Source organism: Aphelocoma coerulescens, chromosome 1, assembly GCF_041296385.1.
Source record: "Aphelocoma coerulescens isolate FSJ_1873_10779 chromosome 1, UR_Acoe_1.0, whole genome shotgun sequence".
Taxonomy (NCBI): domain Eukaryota; kingdom Metazoa; phylum Chordata; class Aves; order Passeriformes; family Corvidae; genus Aphelocoma; species Aphelocoma coerulescens.
The window spans coordinates 51621642-51640077 of NC_091013.1; the positions used below are offsets into that span (position 1 = coordinate 51621642).

General features: G+C 41.3%; 1 protein-coding gene across 12 annotated transcripts in view; it reads left to right on the forward strand.

The window, feature by feature from the left end:
* Window positions 1-11368, forward strand: part of KLF12 (KLF transcription factor 12) — a 236064-nt gene extending 224696 nt beyond the window's left edge. For 11 of the 12 annotated variants that reach the window (XM_069009020.1, XM_069009059.1, XM_069009064.1 and 8 more), the window contains one exon: window positions 4177-11368. In XM_069009020.1, the coding sequence (XP_068865121.1) occupies window positions 4177-4358 (182 nt within the window). In that variant the 3' untranslated portion in view covers window positions 4359-11368. The remainder of the gene's footprint in view (window positions 1-4176) is intronic. The other variant, XM_069009124.1, reaches the window with a different exon arrangement.
* Window positions 11369-18436: the final 7068 nt, after the last annotated feature.

Here is an 18436-nt window from a genome sequence, read left to right on the forward strand (position 1 = left end):
CAGCTTCAGGCATCTGAATTTTTAAATAGATAGATTCTTTTAAAGCTTTACTGAATCAGAATATTCAACTAGACAGGATTTTATCTTCTCCAGTTTTTCTTTTCTCCTCCTCCTAATTGCCACATGTTTTTAGTCTCTTTCTGCAGCTCTCCTTGCTTCCAATTTCCCAAAACTGTCTACTGTTTTGACTTCTTCATTTCTGTGTTTCCACCACCCCAAGCAAAACTCACACAGCCTGCATTTGCTCCTTAGAGTTGAACGAGAATTGAGTGTCTGGGTGTGTGAGGAGTCAAAATGTGCCCACACTTTAAGCCGAAGAGTTTCTTAAACGCTTAAACTCAAGCGCTCTCACAGAGACAGAAGTGTCTGAGTCAGAATAGTTGAGTGTTTGACTTCAACTCCACTGCAATCCAGTCTTGAAATGTAGATAGATAGATAGATAGAGATCCAAATGCACTGTGGTTAAGTTCTTCCAGTTAACAGACTAGTTTTGTTTCCTCCTCCTTGCCCTGCTGAGGCCCAGCTCCTCTCTGTTGGTTGTGCTGAGGATTTCAGCCATGAGTGCTCAAGCTCATCAGGCAAAGCTGGTGTGTGATACCTGACACCAGCTTCTCAGCTTGTAGCAATGGTCTCAGCTTGGTCCTTTCTCCATCATTTGAACTCCCGGGTCTTCTGGTTTTGATAAACTCATTGGTTAGTCTTCATGTCTTGGATGACACCAAATAAAAGGTTAAGGGCTAGTATGTGAAGGACATTTTTTTTCTAGCACTTGAGCATGCACAGATAATGTAGCTGTTCAAGAGGAAAGTAGTAGTACTATTCTTTACCTAAAAATTATATTTCCGTAAAATGTTGATTAACCTTAATGAACAATCATATCTTTCACAGTTGTCTTTACAGTAGCCTTTTTAAGGTGCATATGAGTGAATGTCTTCAGAGTAAGCTACTTTGGCTGTTTTTTTCCTTCTTACACTAAACGTGTGTATTTAATAGAAAAAAATAAAAGATCCTCTTAGGCTGAGCTTGTAAGGGTGATTCTCCTTCAGTGGAGTAAATACCTTGCAAGGAATGTGGTCAGTCCTGTCTCTTTCACATAGCTCCAAAAGGGCTGGGTAGGCAGGACTCACCGAGGAAGGACGCTGGAAGCAACACGTGGGAACTCCAGCTGAGTGAGCTGCACTCACATCCTTCCATCAGCTGACTTTCATTTCTTACCTGAAGTGATAAAGTTTTAATGGATGAACAAACTGTTTCTGGTATTTCTTGTGCAAACCATCCATTTCTGCATTGGGTTGTTTTCTACCGAGGGAAGGAAAATCTGGAATTCTGTGTACCAAGGGGAAGGATTTCCTATCTTTAATATTATTATTAGTGATCTGGACAAGGGGATCAAGTGCACCCTCAGTAAGTTTTCAGATGACACCAAGTTGGGGAGTGTTGATCTGCTGGAGGGTAGGAAGGCTCTGCAAATGGATCTGGACAGGCTGGATCCATGGGCCGAGGCAAGTGGTATGAAAGTCAACAAGACCAAGTGCTGAGTCCTGCACTTGAGTCACAACAACCCCATGCAGTGCTACAGGCTGGGGGAAGAGAGGCTGGAAAGCTGCCCAGCAGAAAAGGATCTAGGGATGCTGGTTGACAGCTGCTGAACATGATCCATCAGTGTGCCCAAGTGGCCAAGAAGGCCAATGACATCCTGGCCTGTATCAGCAATAGTGTGGCCAGCAGGACCAGGGCAGGGATTGTCCCCCTGTACTCAGCACCGGCGAGGCCACATCTTGAATCCTGTGTTGAATTTTGTCCTTCTCACTAAAAAAAGGCCATTGAGCTGCTGGAGTGTGTCCAGAGAAGGACAGCAGAGCTGGTGAAGGGTGTGGAGCACAAGTCTTACCAGAAATGGCTGAGGGAAGTGGGGTTCTTCAGCCTGGAGAAGGAGAGGGTCGGGGGAACCTTTTTGCTTTCTACAAATACCTGAAAGGAAGTTGTTGCAAGGTGGGGGTTGGTCTCTTCTCCCAGGTAATAAGCGATAGGACAGAAGGAAATGGCGTCTAGTTACACCAAGGTTGTACCAAGGTAGGTTTAGACTGGATATTAGGAAAAAAGTTCTTCACCCTGGTTGTGCACTGAAGTAGTTGAGTCTCCATCCCTGAAGGTGTTTAAAATCTCAGATGCTTTTAAGTAAGAATCCAGAGATTAAGAAATATCTGTGGTGTGAAAGTGTCTGTGATCAATTAAGCCAACCAAGGTAGTATATGGTGAACAAGAGAGTTTTAAAGTGCGTTGAGGGATGGGCAGGACAAGTGCTGCACTTGGAAAACATAATTATGGTATGACGAGAGTGTTGGAATCAACCTGCCAAGTTGGATGGGGGTACTGCTATATTTGTACAGTGCTCTGCACCAACTATTTGTGGCAAGAATATCTATGTAAGACAGTTTGGTGGCGAATTTGAGCACATTTTGTAGCACCGTGTCATTGGCAGGAGTGTGCCTCCCACCATCTGCCATCTAGCTTGTGCCTGCCTGTCCAGCTCACAGCAGCTGCTGGATTCGAGGTGCCCAACGCTGTGGCCACCTGGTGGCAATGAGCACTGTTTGGTGCTCTGTGCTTGGTTGGGGAGTATGAAATTATCTAGGCTGCGTTGCTGCTGGTGCAACTGCTGTGGTCAGAGCCCTGATTGCTGGGTTCTCCTCGCAGCAACTGTTTCCCACCCCCATCTGACATGAAAACTGCAGCACAGCCCAGATGGTGCACAGAAGGTACCAACCCAAGGAGCTCCAATGTTGCTGACAACCTCGCTGACATGTCATGCTGATGTCTGTACAGCACTCGGTTTCCTTACAGAGGCCATTTCAGCTGGATTTTTCAGGGCTGTTTGAACTTTGTGATGATACTCTTACTTGGAAATTTTCTTCTGAAACCGAGGGCTCTCTGCAAAGCATTTATTGACTTTTGAAGAGACACAAGGAGGGAGGTTCTGCCTACGACAAAGCAAGTGTTGCGTCACTGGTTCGTGTAATTGAAGTAATTTCTTGCAAGCTGCTCATGATTCATAAGAGATAATAAATAACTGAAGAATGATTGTGCCTGGCAAAGGAAACAGTTGTTGCAGAGATGCTGTTTTGTTGTCCAGGTTGTGATTAGCCAGTTTCAGAAAGGGAAGTAAAATTTTAGACACACAAAAGGAAGATAAATGCGGACCTCACACAGTTTCCTTTCCTCAGTTTTGGTTTATGCTGAACTGTGGGATCAAGGTAACTGCCAAGATCATTTCTACAGACGCTGAGAGTAGGTGATAGAAGTCACAGAAAGTATAGCCTAGAAGCATGGCAAAAATGGGATTTTATAACAGTTTGCTTTATGAAAGCACAAAATCCAGTTTGGCTGTATTAACCTTGCCCTCTGACATAATACAACATCATTCTTACCCTTAAATATAAAGCAAGATGGTAGGATTTTCCAAAAATCTACATTAGTCCAAGTCTGAGCTCTCTTAAGTAAATGGGTATTTATGAACAGTGTTGTGCAAGTCCCATAGCTGAGTACATTTAAAAATTGTACACCATTCCTAGTAGCATCTTATACAAAATTAATTTTACTGAAAATAAGTGCAGCAAGTAAAGAGGAGGTTTTGCAGATTGAATTTTTATATTTCATTGAGAAATTGTAGTTTATTTTTACCAGCTTACTAAGAAATGTCCCGGAGTGCTGTTTACACAAATAATCAGAAACCTTAATAAGTATTGTAGAATAGTGGAAAGTCTGTGTCAGCCCGTGGTAAATTGTGGAAATATCAGGTAATCTGGTCATTTGGGGAGAAAGTGTAGCCTGACAAGATGGGGGTTGCAAACCCATATGGTAATCATGAGAATAATTACACAGCCCTTTGTCCTGATGTTAATCCTCGCATCGCTCCTGCAAGGTAGGATCTATATTATTGCTTTAATCCTGTTGATTTTCTTAATCATGTGAATGCCAGAGGAATGATAAATCTCAAGGCCCTTTTCCTTATATTCAGCAGATCCAGTACCTCATAATTGTGTAATTTGGCCTAAAGCAACCCCTAGGCAGTGCATGTTCATGGGAAGCGTGCAGAGGGGATTGTGGGGATTAATAGCAACAAGGGGAAAGTCACAACCTGTTTTTCCCCTCCCCTCTTTCTTTTGTTTCTCCCAGGAGAAAAACCCTACAAATGTACCTGGGAAGGCTGCACCTGGAAGTTTGCTCGATCCGACGAACTGACGAGGCATTACCGCAAGCACACGGGAGTGAAGCCATTCAAGTGTGCAGACTGTGACCGCAGCTTCTCCCGCTCGGATCACTTGGCGCTCCACCGCCGCAGGCACATGCTGGTTTGAGACACGCTACCTGTTCCAGCCGAGTTTAAGAGCTGGGTCTCTTAACTACCCGCAGTGAATTCAGCAGGGCTGAATCCCCCTCTACAGTGTTAACAGACAGGGCTTTCCCTGATGTCTGTAACAAGAAATAATAACAGAAATCAAAAAAAAGCAGGAAAAGAAGTGCCACTCTTCTCCTCGCCATCTGAAGTTAACCCTGTCTGCCCCTCAGCATGGCTACCCCCTGAAAGTGTCATCACAATCACCTGGGAAATAGCAGCCGAAATGCTACAGGAATGGGCATTATTTTACATGCTGCATCCTTTGACAAAAAATGTTTATAGCTTGTATGTTTTCTCAGCTGCCAGACATTTTGTTCCTGAAAAATCACTGCTGATTGGAGGATAGATACCACGAACCAATGATGATGATGATGACGATGATGATGACGATGATGATGAGAGCAAGACCACTAGATCTGTATTATGCCATCTTTTCCCCTTGTTTTCAGTACCATCTGGCCGGTGTCAGCACTGCACCGGAGCTGTGCTACAGACAAGCTGCATGTGAGTAGGCAAGAAGATACTGCTGGAGAGGTCCCGCTGCCAGAGCTGGAGGGTTGCTTGATCAGACTTTTGCAATAATGGTGGTGGCATTTTAATATCGTACCACAATTTGTCATTATGCCCTAGAGGACACCAGCCATTTAACCTTTTTCTTTTATCTTTTTTTTTTTTCCTTCTTTTCTTTCATTGTTGTTGTTGTTGAAGTCTGTAAAATAAGCAAAGAGCAGCAGCATCTCTGCTGGAGTACCATATTAAGTATCTGTATTTTACCATGGACTTATTAGAGCCATTTTCTGATTTGTATAGAAAGAGCCCACCTAAAAACTACTACTCTATTTACAATGTGCAGTTTTCTTTCATGCAGGTATCCTCTTTCCCACAACCATTATTTGAACACAAGGAAATAGTCAGATCTTTTACTTGCTGGTATCAAGGTTAGTGGTATAGCCATTCATGAAATGGAATTGAATGTATCATCAAAACAAAACAGAGAAGAAACGGCTGCATCTCTTGCAGAGAAAAAGCAATAATGAATAAAATGGCTCTTGAGACAATAATTTACTCCACACCAACAGAAGTGGGGGGTATGCAGAAGCAGCATGTAAGATTTAAGCATTTAAGTTAATCTTTTTGATGGTTTCACTGACCTGCTAGGTACCACAATTAAGTACTTTTATTTCCTTTAACATAATACTTGTGTCTGGAAAGCAGGAAAGATAAAGGAAAGAGTTGATTGTTGAGGAGGTAGGGGATGAACTGTGGGTAGGACAGAGAAATATTTCTGCAGTGGTGCTCTGCAAGACATTAGATTTCTCCCTGGGAGTTAGGGAATAACAAGATTTTGCCAGCTGTCTAGTATGATATAAATGGCCCTTTATATGGGTACCAGTGGCTGCCTCTGCTGGGATTTTCAATCCAAGTCTTTTCAGATTAAATAAAAGGAAAATTCTTGATCATTCCCATACAGCCCTATAATTGCAAACCAATTTGTATTAATTGAATTATGTAGGAAAGAGAGAAACTCTTAGTCATCAGTTATTCATGCAAACAGAATAGTGTTTTTCTGTTTTCTTTCCTCACAAGGATCTGCCTATTCAGCTAAATTCGACAAAGGGGAGGCTTGGCAATATTTTTTAAGTGTTGAGATTTTCATAGCTTAGAGATGAAAGATGTAAACGAAAAGATCTTTTGCAATGCATTTAATTATGAATATTTGGTTCCAGGAATTGCACAGATTAAACTTGTGATGCCACTTGTTCGTTTTTAAATGTTTGACTGTCTCAGTTAGTATCAGATTCCTGAAGTAAACTTAGTAATGTTGGGGGGATTCTGAAATAAAGGTAATCTTTAAGAAAAAACGACACAGAGTACCCATACAGATACAAAAGCAATTACAGTTAATTGAGGATTAATATGACTGGAATAATACTTTATAACAGCAGTCACCGACCCCAGAGTTTGATTGTTTTAAATATCCTTAATATTCCCCAGTATGGATAGTTTATCAGCTTTCTGAAAGAACTTACTACTGTTAAAGCTCAGGCTTCCCACTGCAGAGTGGTCAGCAGAGAAACTCAACACAAATTATTCACAGTCATCCTGGAAAAAATGCCTCTATCAGTTCCCACTGACCATGTCAGTGAGCTACTTCCACCAAATTTGACAACATTCTAGAATCCATCTCCCAGTCAGGGACAGGTCAGGGCTTCTGGGTAGACCATGAGGCATTGCAGGGCAGCAGAACTGTGTCTTTACTAGCAGCATTACTGCTGATGATGTAAAAAAACGGTTGTCAAAGTATTGTGTGTGAGGTGCTTCATGGATTATGTCTGAGGTCTGTTTTTTGTGTACTTCCATATCATGCCCTTAAATGCATCTGTCATTGTTGGCATTTAGGGAAAGCAGTCAGGTCAGGTAGAACTCCATTGATAAAATTTTTTTCCTGACCAAGAATATTTTACCAACTAATTATTTGAATAGCAGTAATTATGTTGAAGAACCAATGGCATACAGAATTCCTTTTGGGATCTGTGATTTTTTTCTCTCATAGAAAATTAAGTTTATTTGAGCAGAAGCTCTTAATGGGCATTCTGTTAGCATACAGGAGGATGTGATGTTACTCTCAAAGGCAGGGTGCAACTGGGAGAGATCAATGTTCCTCTTTAGGCTTCCCCTGTAGTCAATGAAGACAGAAAAAGTACAAGAGAAATGGAGAGGCCTTAAATTTTAGCATTCAGCTTTGAAATGCCCTGTGGAGGAACATATGTATGACAGACTCTGGAGAGGCTCGTCTCCCAAGGCTGAGGTTGGTTTGTGTGAATTCCTGGTTTTTCGGCTGGTTGCCTGTTACTTTATGCGTTGGAACCACTGCAACAGAATGGGGGTCTGGTTTTATTCAAAAAAACCCCAAAGGGATAGAGGGTTAAAGCAGCACTCATGCCAAGGGACACAGGCATGGAGTGTGGCAATGGTAGGAGAATGAAGCCGAAAGGTAAAGGAGTGTGTGCTACATTTTTTCACAGGCAGGAAGTACATCCTCAACCTTTGCAGCACATGTGCAAGGGCTTCTCATGCTGCTGTTACCTGTAGACTTGCACAACCAGCTGTAGTCCACCACTGGGTTTCATGTACCCAGTAGGGTTCTTGACGAGGTTCTCATTCATACCAGCACCTGCAGGCTTTGATCCCAGTTACTCCATGAGGTCATTTTCTGGTTTTTGTCCTCTTCAGAAGTATTTTAAGAGAAGTTACTTGGTGGGATGGGGGTGTTTGAATGTGGAGCTGATGTTCCCCAGATCCTCAGTGTGTCCTTGCCTTCACTGGCTGTGATTCAGACCTGCCAAATTTCTGTGCTTGTGCAAAGACCGCGGGCAATTGCTCCAGGGTAGTTTCCTCAAAAATCCTGGTACCCCACGACAGGTCTGTGACATTTCCTGGCTGTGGTGAAGGCTTACATCATGTGTAGCATGCAGCAATACCAGATCTCATCCTGACACGATGCAGTAGGTCCATCTTAGTGGGGAGACACAAATACGCAGTGTCCCATTCTTTCAGAAAGACAGAGATTCAGTCCACCATGCCATGACATTGTCCATTACAGCTTGCAAGGAAATTATGCCATGAAGTGTCAGATTTCATATGTTTTCAAAAGTTCTAAGTGGATTTGTCAGGAAATCTCAGTAGCCAGCATTTTAGGAAAATGTAATGAGCAAACAGCTCTGATACAGAACTTTTAAAATTTTTAATAGTCATTATTTTTTGAGCACCCCTTATATTCAGCACTGTTAAATTGGCTCATTGCAACAGCAGTTTTTACTTGGGGATGAAGATGCAGTATTCCTTATTCTCTCTCATGCTTGCATAATTAATTAAATAGATTTAGACTGACTTGTATATGTGATTATTTGCTGGAATAATGTGTAACAAAATTAACAGTGTTGAAAATTACATCAGTGATGTTGATATTTGACTAAATTTGCAGTGCAGAGCATGGACAAATAGCTGGACAGCCTTTCTCCCCTTTAATAATGGGAATAACAGCGATCATCAGTCTCGTTTTCCATTAGCCACACTGAAAATGTATTCTAGTTGCCATTTATAAATTTATCTTCTGATAATAAATGCTGTTTAAGGTAAGAAAATCTCTTTCTCCTTTATTGAAGGTGGGTACCTCAAAATCAGAGTAAGTATGACTAATAATATCCCACTTACTTTTTAGTTTGAATTTGGGTTTGGAAAGGTCATTTTATGAAACTGCATTTTCCACAGCAGACGAGTCTTAAGATCGTTCAGTAAATCCATGCTACTCCCACATGCTCATCCTTTACACTCATGCATATAAACCCCAGCACTTCCCAAGCCCCAGCAGTGTCTCTACCCATGTTCAGGTAATAAACAAGTTTATTTAAAATTAAAATTTAGGAAAAAAAAAACAGAAAAGGAAGAATTTTAAATGAACACTGTTACAGAAAATACCACCTTAAGAAACCAGCTCATGCTATTGTGTTATGCCTTTGCCTGTGATACATGACTGGAGAAGTGCACAAAGAAATGGTTGTATTTTCACAGTTTTCCTATAGCATATTAGTTGCTGTGTAATGTAGGCTTATGAAGTCATGCCCATTGGAGCCTTGAAAAGGCTTCAATTCCCCACAATAAACCAGTTTTTGGCATAAAAATGTAACTAAGGGTACTGCATCTTTAGAAATCAAAGTAACTTGAAAATATTTTACTATACTTGTAACAGTTGAAATATCATGTAATAGATGTGATAATGGAAAAGTAGTTTCAAACTCACAGTTTTACGTGGGGTGTTTAATAGGTTAAATGAAGTACATTTTTAAACAATCCTTACCTTCATTTTTTGTCAGGAAGCCTGTTAAGATAATGCCTTGCAAAGCTGAACACAAAACACAAGAAGTAAATTGTTCTGTTTTATCAGAGCGTGTTTTCTCTGCAGAATGGAGTGGCCACTTCTTTGCTGTTTTGCAGATGATGTGTGATATAGCAAAGTTATACTGAGTCCTTCAGTGTCAAGTAAGTCAATGCTCAATGTCTTTGACTGAATAAAGGAAGAAAACACTTAAAATGAAAACCATATGAAAGGTTTGGTGTTTTGTGATTTTTTTTTCCTTCTGGCATTTAACAATGAACTGCAGATACAGGAATGGCAAACACTCATATGATTTTATTTCTTCTTGTATTTCCCTGACTACAGTACATCTTGATTAAAGGTTGCAGAGCTGAAATAGGCAGCTGCTTTTTGCTGATTCCAGGGGAGTTTAGTCTTCTAGATGCAGTAACATGTGAAGAATATGCATTGTAGCAGGACAGTTCTGACATTTAAAATACACATACACTTCAGTGAGATAGGCTAAAATCTTTTTCAGAGGTGAAACAGAAACTGAAAGTGCCTGTAATTAGAACTGATGGGATGTTCCTATACTTTTACACAGCAATAACTTAATGGGATTCTGTTAACAATAAGGTGAAAATGAAATTTTACTTGGAGAACAATAATGCAGCACAGAAACAAACACAAAGTGCCATTTGTATGTTCACATGTTGAGATACTGTGTTAGAGGTTTTAGTTATTTTCTCAGATAACATCTGTCATATATTTGTAAAAAGAAAATAAATCTTAGTTTACAAATGACTTGTAGCTGTACCGATTCTCAGTAGGTGTGATTGGAGGTCGTTGTCAAAGCAGTGTTTTAGTGGATTTCTTCCTAATTTATGTTGGATATGCCTGTGTATCCAGGGTATTCTCTAGTGAAGTAATCCAAAAACCAGCAATAAGCCCAATGGAGCTTTTTTAGGGAATATGATAGAACAGGGATTCTCTTGAAAAATCCTCTGCTTTGAACTCTGGAAACACAAGAGTTCACCTTATGTCTCCCTTCATCATGTAATGCTCATAGTATTTAATACCATCTTGGTTGACTTCATGAGTGGACAAAATATATCACTTCTCTTTCTTTTGGGGACAAATGAGTGAAAAATTGGGGACTGTCAGTCTAGAGACTATTTGAATAGCAAACAAGAAGTCAATATTCCTAAAATGAGGTATGGAGATTTTTATATTGAGTGGCCTAAACATTTGCATCAGTAGACTAATTGATCTTACCAGAAAATGGCCAGCTCTGACTCTTGCACTCTTATTTTTTCTCAATTTTTTTTTGTAAATATTAACTACTGCTAATGGATTCCTAAAATAGCAGTGTAATGCCAGGCCTCATGCTTCTTCTATTTTTAAAAATTAATTTATTGGAAATCAAAATGTAACTGGTTGTCCTAATGCCTTTGCCAAGGAACATTGCTTTCCATCCTTTGAATCTGTACCTGTCATTTATCCAGGCAAAATTTTGTATTTGAAAAATTCTGCATTTTGTCTATACTTCTGCTACCGTCAGTGGGTTGCTGCTGGAGTCTTACTAAGGCTCATACACAGATGAAAGTGCAGATGCAAAAACAAAATCTCCCCCAAAAAAAGCGGAAGTGGGACGCACATGTAGAAATTAGATATTCATGCAGACGACTTATTATGTGACAAGGCTGCTTGTTCAGTAACAAATTTAAATGTTAACCACTGGCAGAAATAATCCCATCAGAACATGCATATAGTTAATCTGTTGTCTTGAGCTTAGCTCCAGATATTAAGCACATAAAAGAATACAACTCATGCTGGGGATTTTGGGAGAGCACCAGGGAATGTGTTACCAGAAGGACAAAGGAACCATTTGTTTCTTAGCCAGTACCTGAGCCGTTCTTGGAGAGGAACATTTGGTTCTTTGGTCTGGAGCAACAACACTACGAGGGGGCACCCTTAGAAATCTGCCATGTTGGAAGGTTTGGCTGATTCCAGCCCTGCGTGTGTTAGTTCTTCTGTAGGAAAAGGCACCTTGTCTTCACCATCCCAGAATGAGCCAGTTTGTTTACCTTCATTCTGAAAAGCAAGTTCTGAGTTAGGGTTCTTCTTTTTTTTTTTTTTTTTTTTTTTTTTTTTTTTGGGTTGGGGGGGAGGGGTTAGTCTGTTTTGTTTTGACTTTTTTGGGTTTTTTTGTTTTATTTGGTTGGTTGGTTTCTTTGCTTTGCCAGCGTTATTCTATAGCAGCTCATGCTCACTGACTTTAAATTATGAAATAAAATTATTTGCCCTTGTAGTAATTTTTACATTATTCAACACAGAGTTCTTCAGTCCTCCAGAGAAGCAAAACTGGGCATGTGAATTTTAGCTATTACAAAAATAAGAATAAAAAAAATTAATTGAGATCCTGTTGTCCATATGAATGGCCTGCAACATCTTTCCCAATTCAGAGTCAGAAGTTTCAGTGAGCCAAGGTGCTCTCAGTTACAAAAGAAGAGGTGGTTCACACATTGACTTGCTCTGTGCTGTGACCTCAGCATTTAAAAAACAATAATTCAGTGTCTGGTATGGTGATGAATTTGATGGATTGTCTTAAGCATGAACCATGAAATACATAAATAGGTTCAGATACCACTTTTCTCCCTCTCCCTTTCTAGGCCTTTCTAGATGTAAAAGAGCTTTGGAAAGACAACTTGAGCCAAATCTTCATGGCTGAACTAATATTTTTCACAATTCAGAGTTCATGTTGTCATTTCTGGTTTCAGATTTTTTAACTGCTGCATTTCCATCTTAAAAAGCCTGCATGGTTTCTTTCCTGATTGTCCTATACATGGCTTCCTTGGTAATGTAAGTTCTTCACTGAACACCTACACAATATTCTCTCTTGACCTTCTATCTGTTCTTACAAAGTTGTGTTTCCCATTTGCACATTTGTAGAATATACACAGAGATAGTAATGAATTACTTAAGTTTCATGCACCATCAGTCTTAAGACCTTCAACCCACACACAGACACATGCATGCATACACATCAAGGGAAAGAGAGATTTGGACACTGCTGTCAACATGTGGGGTCAAAAATACCATTAAATCAGAAAGTTCTTTCAGCTGTGTTTAGTAAGAAACAACAATACTGAAAAATACCATTCTTGGCCAAGTTACTTATGGAAGAAGCAAATTCCCCTGTGGTGTTATTTGAATGAAAACCTAAGGATGGGATTGTATTTGGCCCCAAATTGTTCTTCTAATCAGGTCATTACTGTTGTATGTACCAATGAGTGTTAATTTGATCCTCCTGTGTAAAAATACAAAAACATCCCGTAGGTTACCAAGTGATTCATTTGAGACTGAAGCTTCACAGCAATGGAATTAGTATGTACAGCACCTCAATCTTTTTCCTAGATAAGATGCAAAAGGGAGGGCCATTATCAGTAACCCCATAGAGATAGTAGTGTCAATAGAGCTCCTACATTTAAAAGGAATAAAAATACCAGTGCTAGCAGGCAAACATATTAGTTTTTTAGTCTTTCTTTTGCCTTCTTTTCAGAAGCTTTTAAATACAAAAATTACTTTTCTTCAAAAATTAAACTTCTGAAGATCTAATTTCCCAATAGTTTCCTCTGCATTTATATACTATGTAGTGTTTAGGCAATGCCTATGTTATAAGTTTATTAATATTATGTAAGTGTTGTTCTTGTATTTATGTATAGTGTATGTATTGTAAATATACTCAGAGCTTTTTTTCCTCTTACTGTAAAAAGGTGATTTTTGCCCTATGATAATGTAAAGGGAGTCCCCTAATGAAATTCTGTCAGAGGATGATTATTCCACTCTATTCTCAAAGATTTAAATGAACAAGTGTTATCGTTTTAAATGGTGTCTCAGACATATTTTGTTGGTGCATTGCTTTTCTGTATTCAACTTTCCTATGAATTGAGCTGTGAATTGAAATAGAGTTTAAACCTTTAAATGTATGCATTTGTACAATTATCTGAATGGAGGCATGAAGGTTAAATAAAGCATTTTGTATGGAACAAATCCCCTAATTACTATTGTGGATGACTCAAACCTTCTGGAATACCAAGTTACTAACTTTTTAAAATTAAACCTTTGTTTTCTATAAACATATAGTGATTTTTTAATGGAATGTTTGCTTAAGAAGTGGATTTTACTTGCTTTCCTGATTTTTTAAAAGCCATCACAGAGAGTAGACATTCTTTCTTCTTTCACAGAATTTGTGCATTTGTGGCAAAACTGGAACAACTAAAATAGTGCTCAGCAGTATAAACAAAATGTCCTGGGATGATATAAAAATATTTTGCATTCGTATGTAATCTGAGTTCCCCAAGTACTTTAGAAGGGGAACTCTTTGCCTCTGCCCCTCTCCTTTCTGTGTGTGTGGGGAGGCTGGTGCAGTTGATGTGCAGCGTCTGTAAGGTACCGCTGTGGCCGAGAGAGGGTTTGTTCGCTGTGTGCCCTTGCAATGAAGGAACAGCTGCTGGAGGAGGGCAGTGGCACGCTGGAAATAGCAAGTTCATACCTGGTTAAAGAGAGTTGGTATTTGCAATTGCTCCTAGGGACACTCTTAGGCCTGTGGGCTTCTCCCTTGTGTCTGACCATTCCATAAAAAAGCTTCCTTTACGTTTGAACCAGCCTAGGACAACTGGATGTAAAGTCAGAGGCTTGGAGCTGCACTTCACCTTTACTGGTGAAATTTCCCCTTAAAATTAATTTTTCCCTTCCCTTGAATTTCCATTCACTTACTTTTAACTAATATGTTCATTTATCTAGTAAAAGCTGTAGTGTTACATGGTTACAGTCAGAGAAATGAGTAAACAAAGTGATTTGGAGACCTTTGAGCCTTATGAAGAGATGTTTCTCAACCAAAGCTGTGCTAAAACAGATCTTCCATCTCTCAAACCACTGATGAATTTAAAAATCAGATAGTCACACTGGCCCTTCCAAAGCACTTCTGCTTTCCACACAATAAGCTGTTTGTTCTTCCTCAGTGTGTGTTTAATTTCATTTTTTCTCCCAACAGTGCCATAAGTATAAAATGCATCACTGCCGTTTAGTCTGACTTCCTCAGTGAACGCCCACACCGTCCTCTGCCCTGACCCATGCTCTGTTCCTGAAAAGTTATTTCTTCCACTTGCACAAACAACTGCTCAATTGTCATCTAATCCCTTCCCCCTCTTTTTCCCCTTTGTTATTGAACAGTCCACTTGGAATGAAAAGTTGGCACGTTAAGTACATCTTACGGGGCACATCTGGCTCTCCATGAGCATGACAAGGAGTGGCCTCTGGTAACCACCTTCAACTTTGCACATTGAGTTACTAGATCAGATAAGCACAGTTCCCTCTCTACGTGAAGAAAAAAATCACATCGGTATCATCCTTGAACGCAGGGAGATTGCCCTCCTCCCAGACGGAGTTCTGGCAGTGCAGACTTGCACCCATGGATTTACAGTGCACATCCTCATGTCCAGCCTCTAACAGGAAAGCTCCTCTCTGAGAGGTCTGTCTGAAAGATCTGCTCGCTGCACTGTGGCCCAGTGGCATGAGATTTTGGTTGGGAGTTGAAAGGGCAAGGCCAGGGGAAACACATGTTGGTGATCACCAAGTATTTATCCTTTCCAAAGTGAAGCCAGCACTGTGGTCCAGGCTGCCATGGATGTAATCTTCAGCAGTGCCTGTGGTGCACACTGTGGAAACCTGTCCTTAAACAACCCTCCCATCCTTGCAAACCAGGCAAAGTTAAACCCTTTAAATAGACAGATTCAAAGGCAATTGACTGAAGCTGAAGTGACTCAGTAGTTAAGCAAAAAATGCCAGAATCACAGAATGGTTGGGGTTGGCAGTGACCTCTGGAGGTCAAGTGATCCAGTCCCCTGCTCAAACAGGGACACCTAGGGCCAATTGCCAGGATTGTGTCCAGATGGCTTTTGAGAATCTGCAAGGATGAAGACTCCACAGGCTTGCTAGGCAGCCTGTGCTGGGGGTCAGCCCCCCTCACACTGAGAAAGTGTTTCCTGATACTCAAAATAGCACCTGACCGTTTGGAGTCCCTGCCTCTCACTGTGGCCATTAGGCAGAGCAGGCTCTCTGGTTCAGGTTTTTTACCCAGTCTGTAACTGGCTACGGTATTTTTTGTGAGAGGCCCCAAATAGCAGCAGTAGCCATACCCTTCCTGTTGAAGCGTACTCACAAAGGCATTTACTGCCTCACATATTTGTCTTACCAAAAATATATAGCCCATAATAACTAGACCTGCCCCTTACAAAGGAATGAATAACCAGATTTAGCCAGCAAGCTGAAACATGTCAATATATTTTATCCTTTATGTTTTCATTTGTATCTTTGCACAACCTTGCTCACAGGTGCACTGTGCCCTTTCCTGGTTATCTTTCTCATTTGCTGGGGATATTGATCTATAAAACCTCCTTGTAAAATATTTCAAATAAATTCTTTGTTTTTTCTGGGGTGACTTCTCTACACCTGTATTTTTGGGCCTATGCGAATATTAACAGACAGAAACTAACAATAAAGTCCAGAAAGTACTGCAAAAGCAAACAGTGAAACCAAGACGCTTGCAAAGCGCTATAAATCTCTGCTGAGCTCAGGTTGCTGTTTAATCTTTATATACAGGTACGTCTCAAGGTTATCTGCTCCTGAGGGGTTCTCTGGAGGCTTTTGTGATTTGTCATCGGCTCAGCTTCTTATCAGTCGCAGGTATTTCCCCTTGTAACATTTATTATGGGCTCCCCTCTGTGTTTCTTAGAAATGCAATGCCACGAAGAGGCTCTGGCATGCAGTTTGTAAGGAGTTATTAAATCTCCCTCTCCCATGATCAACTGGATCGTAAATGTGGCACATGCAGCATAGCATGTGTGGCAGCACCAGTGGCTGAACACCCTCTCTGGGACTGGATGGAAACAAGGAAGCCTGCAGCTCTGGAAAGGAGTTTTCTGTCTCCATCCAGCAGTCTCTGGCTGGAAAAGCACAGTTAAATACATTCACTGAATATTTCATGTATGTAGAAGAGAATCTACTGCAAATACCATAAATAAAATAACCATTGTGGCAGCTTAGCTAAGACACTGTGTCTGATTTTGAGGTGGAAAAAGTCTCAGTCTTTTCCACCAGGATGATCATGGCCATCCTGCTGTGCCATTCCATTTCAGCAGAGGCAAATCCAGCCCTGGCTGCTGCAACCACGTGTCACCATTTCTGAGGAACTGGCAGACTTGGGAGAGGAACAGCGAAATTGCTTCATCACCGAGATGACACGGAGCCTCTCTGCACGTGGCTGAGGCTGGCACAGCAGAGGATTTCCTGGGAAATGGCTTCCTCTCCTACGTCCACAGCCTCATGGCAATGTGCTGCTGAAAGAGAGGGCTGACTACTGTGGGAAGCAGGATGCAACTGTTCCCCAGCTATCGTTTTATCCAGCCGATAAATCTGCTTTAATTCCTCATTTATCCTTAAATACCTGCTCCACCTGCATTGACATCTGAGTTCTGACTGGTAGCATGTATAGGCACGCAAGTATATGCATACATATGCTTGGTACATACATGTTTGTGTATTTATACATGCACACATGCATGCACTGTGTGCATGTATGTAGGTATGTACTGACTAGCTCTTTCTAAAGGTTGTTGGGGCACCAGGAGCACTACTGGGAATGTATTTAGGAGCCAGGTGTCCATGTAGGTATGCAACAGCTGAGCAGTAGTTTTAAAGCCCTTTACTTTGGGATGTTAGAGGTGAAGAGGGTGCCACATCCCTGGAAGTGTTACAGGCCAGGTTGGATGGGGCTTTGGCCTAGTGGAAGGTGCCCCTACTCATGGCAGGACGATGGGAGCAAGATGATCTTTAAGGTCCTTTCCAACCCAAACCATTTTATGATTCTGTAAAAGGTCAAGGGAGGAGATGAATGCTCAGACTCTTTCTATGCCCATCCCACACACTGGAGCTGGTGCTTCAAAGGGCTCTAAAGCCCCACGTGCCCCCAGACCTGGCCTGTTCTCATCTCCCCCACTGGCAGCAGGGGTTCAGACCAAGCCTGGACTGCAAAGAGCATCCCATAGGAGACAGTGTGGCCTCCCCCTTGATAGAGGGGTCCAAGGTCACCTGGACAGCCCAGGGTCCTGTACACAGCACCATCACCTCAGTACCCAGGTGTGGACAGAGGCAGAGCCCTAGGGACAGCACAGCCATGAAAGCAGAGGTTTAGCCTCAGCTGTGCTGTGGGCCTTGTCTCACATCCAGGCTGGTGGATGGGTCTGCAGGTAAGGGATTGTGAGCAGGAAATGGGAGCTGCTCCTTTGGTGCCCGTCTCTCATGCAGCAAACTGAGGTCTGGTACTTCGCTGCTTCCAGCGGGAAGGAGCTTCGTGGAAATTGAAAACCCTGAATTAGCTGAGATGAAATTGATCTCCATCTGCACAAATTGGTAACATGGCTGTTTCAGTCTGCTGGTGAAGTATGCAATCTGTTTCTGAGGCGTTTTGTAAAAAATTAGAAAAGGCTGGTAGAGGGTTTCTGCAGAGCTTTTTTCGTTCTGATTATTCATTTATTTACAAACGATCATTTAGACCATCTGTGGCTTTTCAGTGTAACTGAGAGAAAACTCTGAGCTTCCCAGGACTTTACAAGTGTGCCAAGAAGCAAGACTGCAAAGGCTTTTGGAGCTAATAAAACAAAGGCAGAAAAGCTGCTTGTTGTGATTGAGGTGGGGGGAGGAGAGCGCAGGGCCGAGGCCTTTTTCCTTCCTCAGCCTTGCTTTGTTTCCCATTTTGTTTGACATTTGTAATCAAAGCCTCAGCACCTTTGCTTTAGTTATAATAACTTTACTGTAGTTATTACATGAGCCTCCGCAGATGTACACACAGCCCAAGCTTTTAGCCTCCGGCACTGACCACTCCCCAGACAAGATGCTTGTTCCTGTACCACAGTACGTGTGATTCTGCAAGTTTCATTTATCACGAGGCAGCAGTACAGACACAAAAAAAGTACAGCAGGAGCCAGGGGCTCAAGATGAGGTTTGGCACACAGTACATCAACATCAGAAAAGACTTGTTCCTTCAGCTTTCATCACTAACAACATCTGGGAAGATGAATGTAACTCAGTCACAGTTGATGAAAATTAAAATAAATGAATAA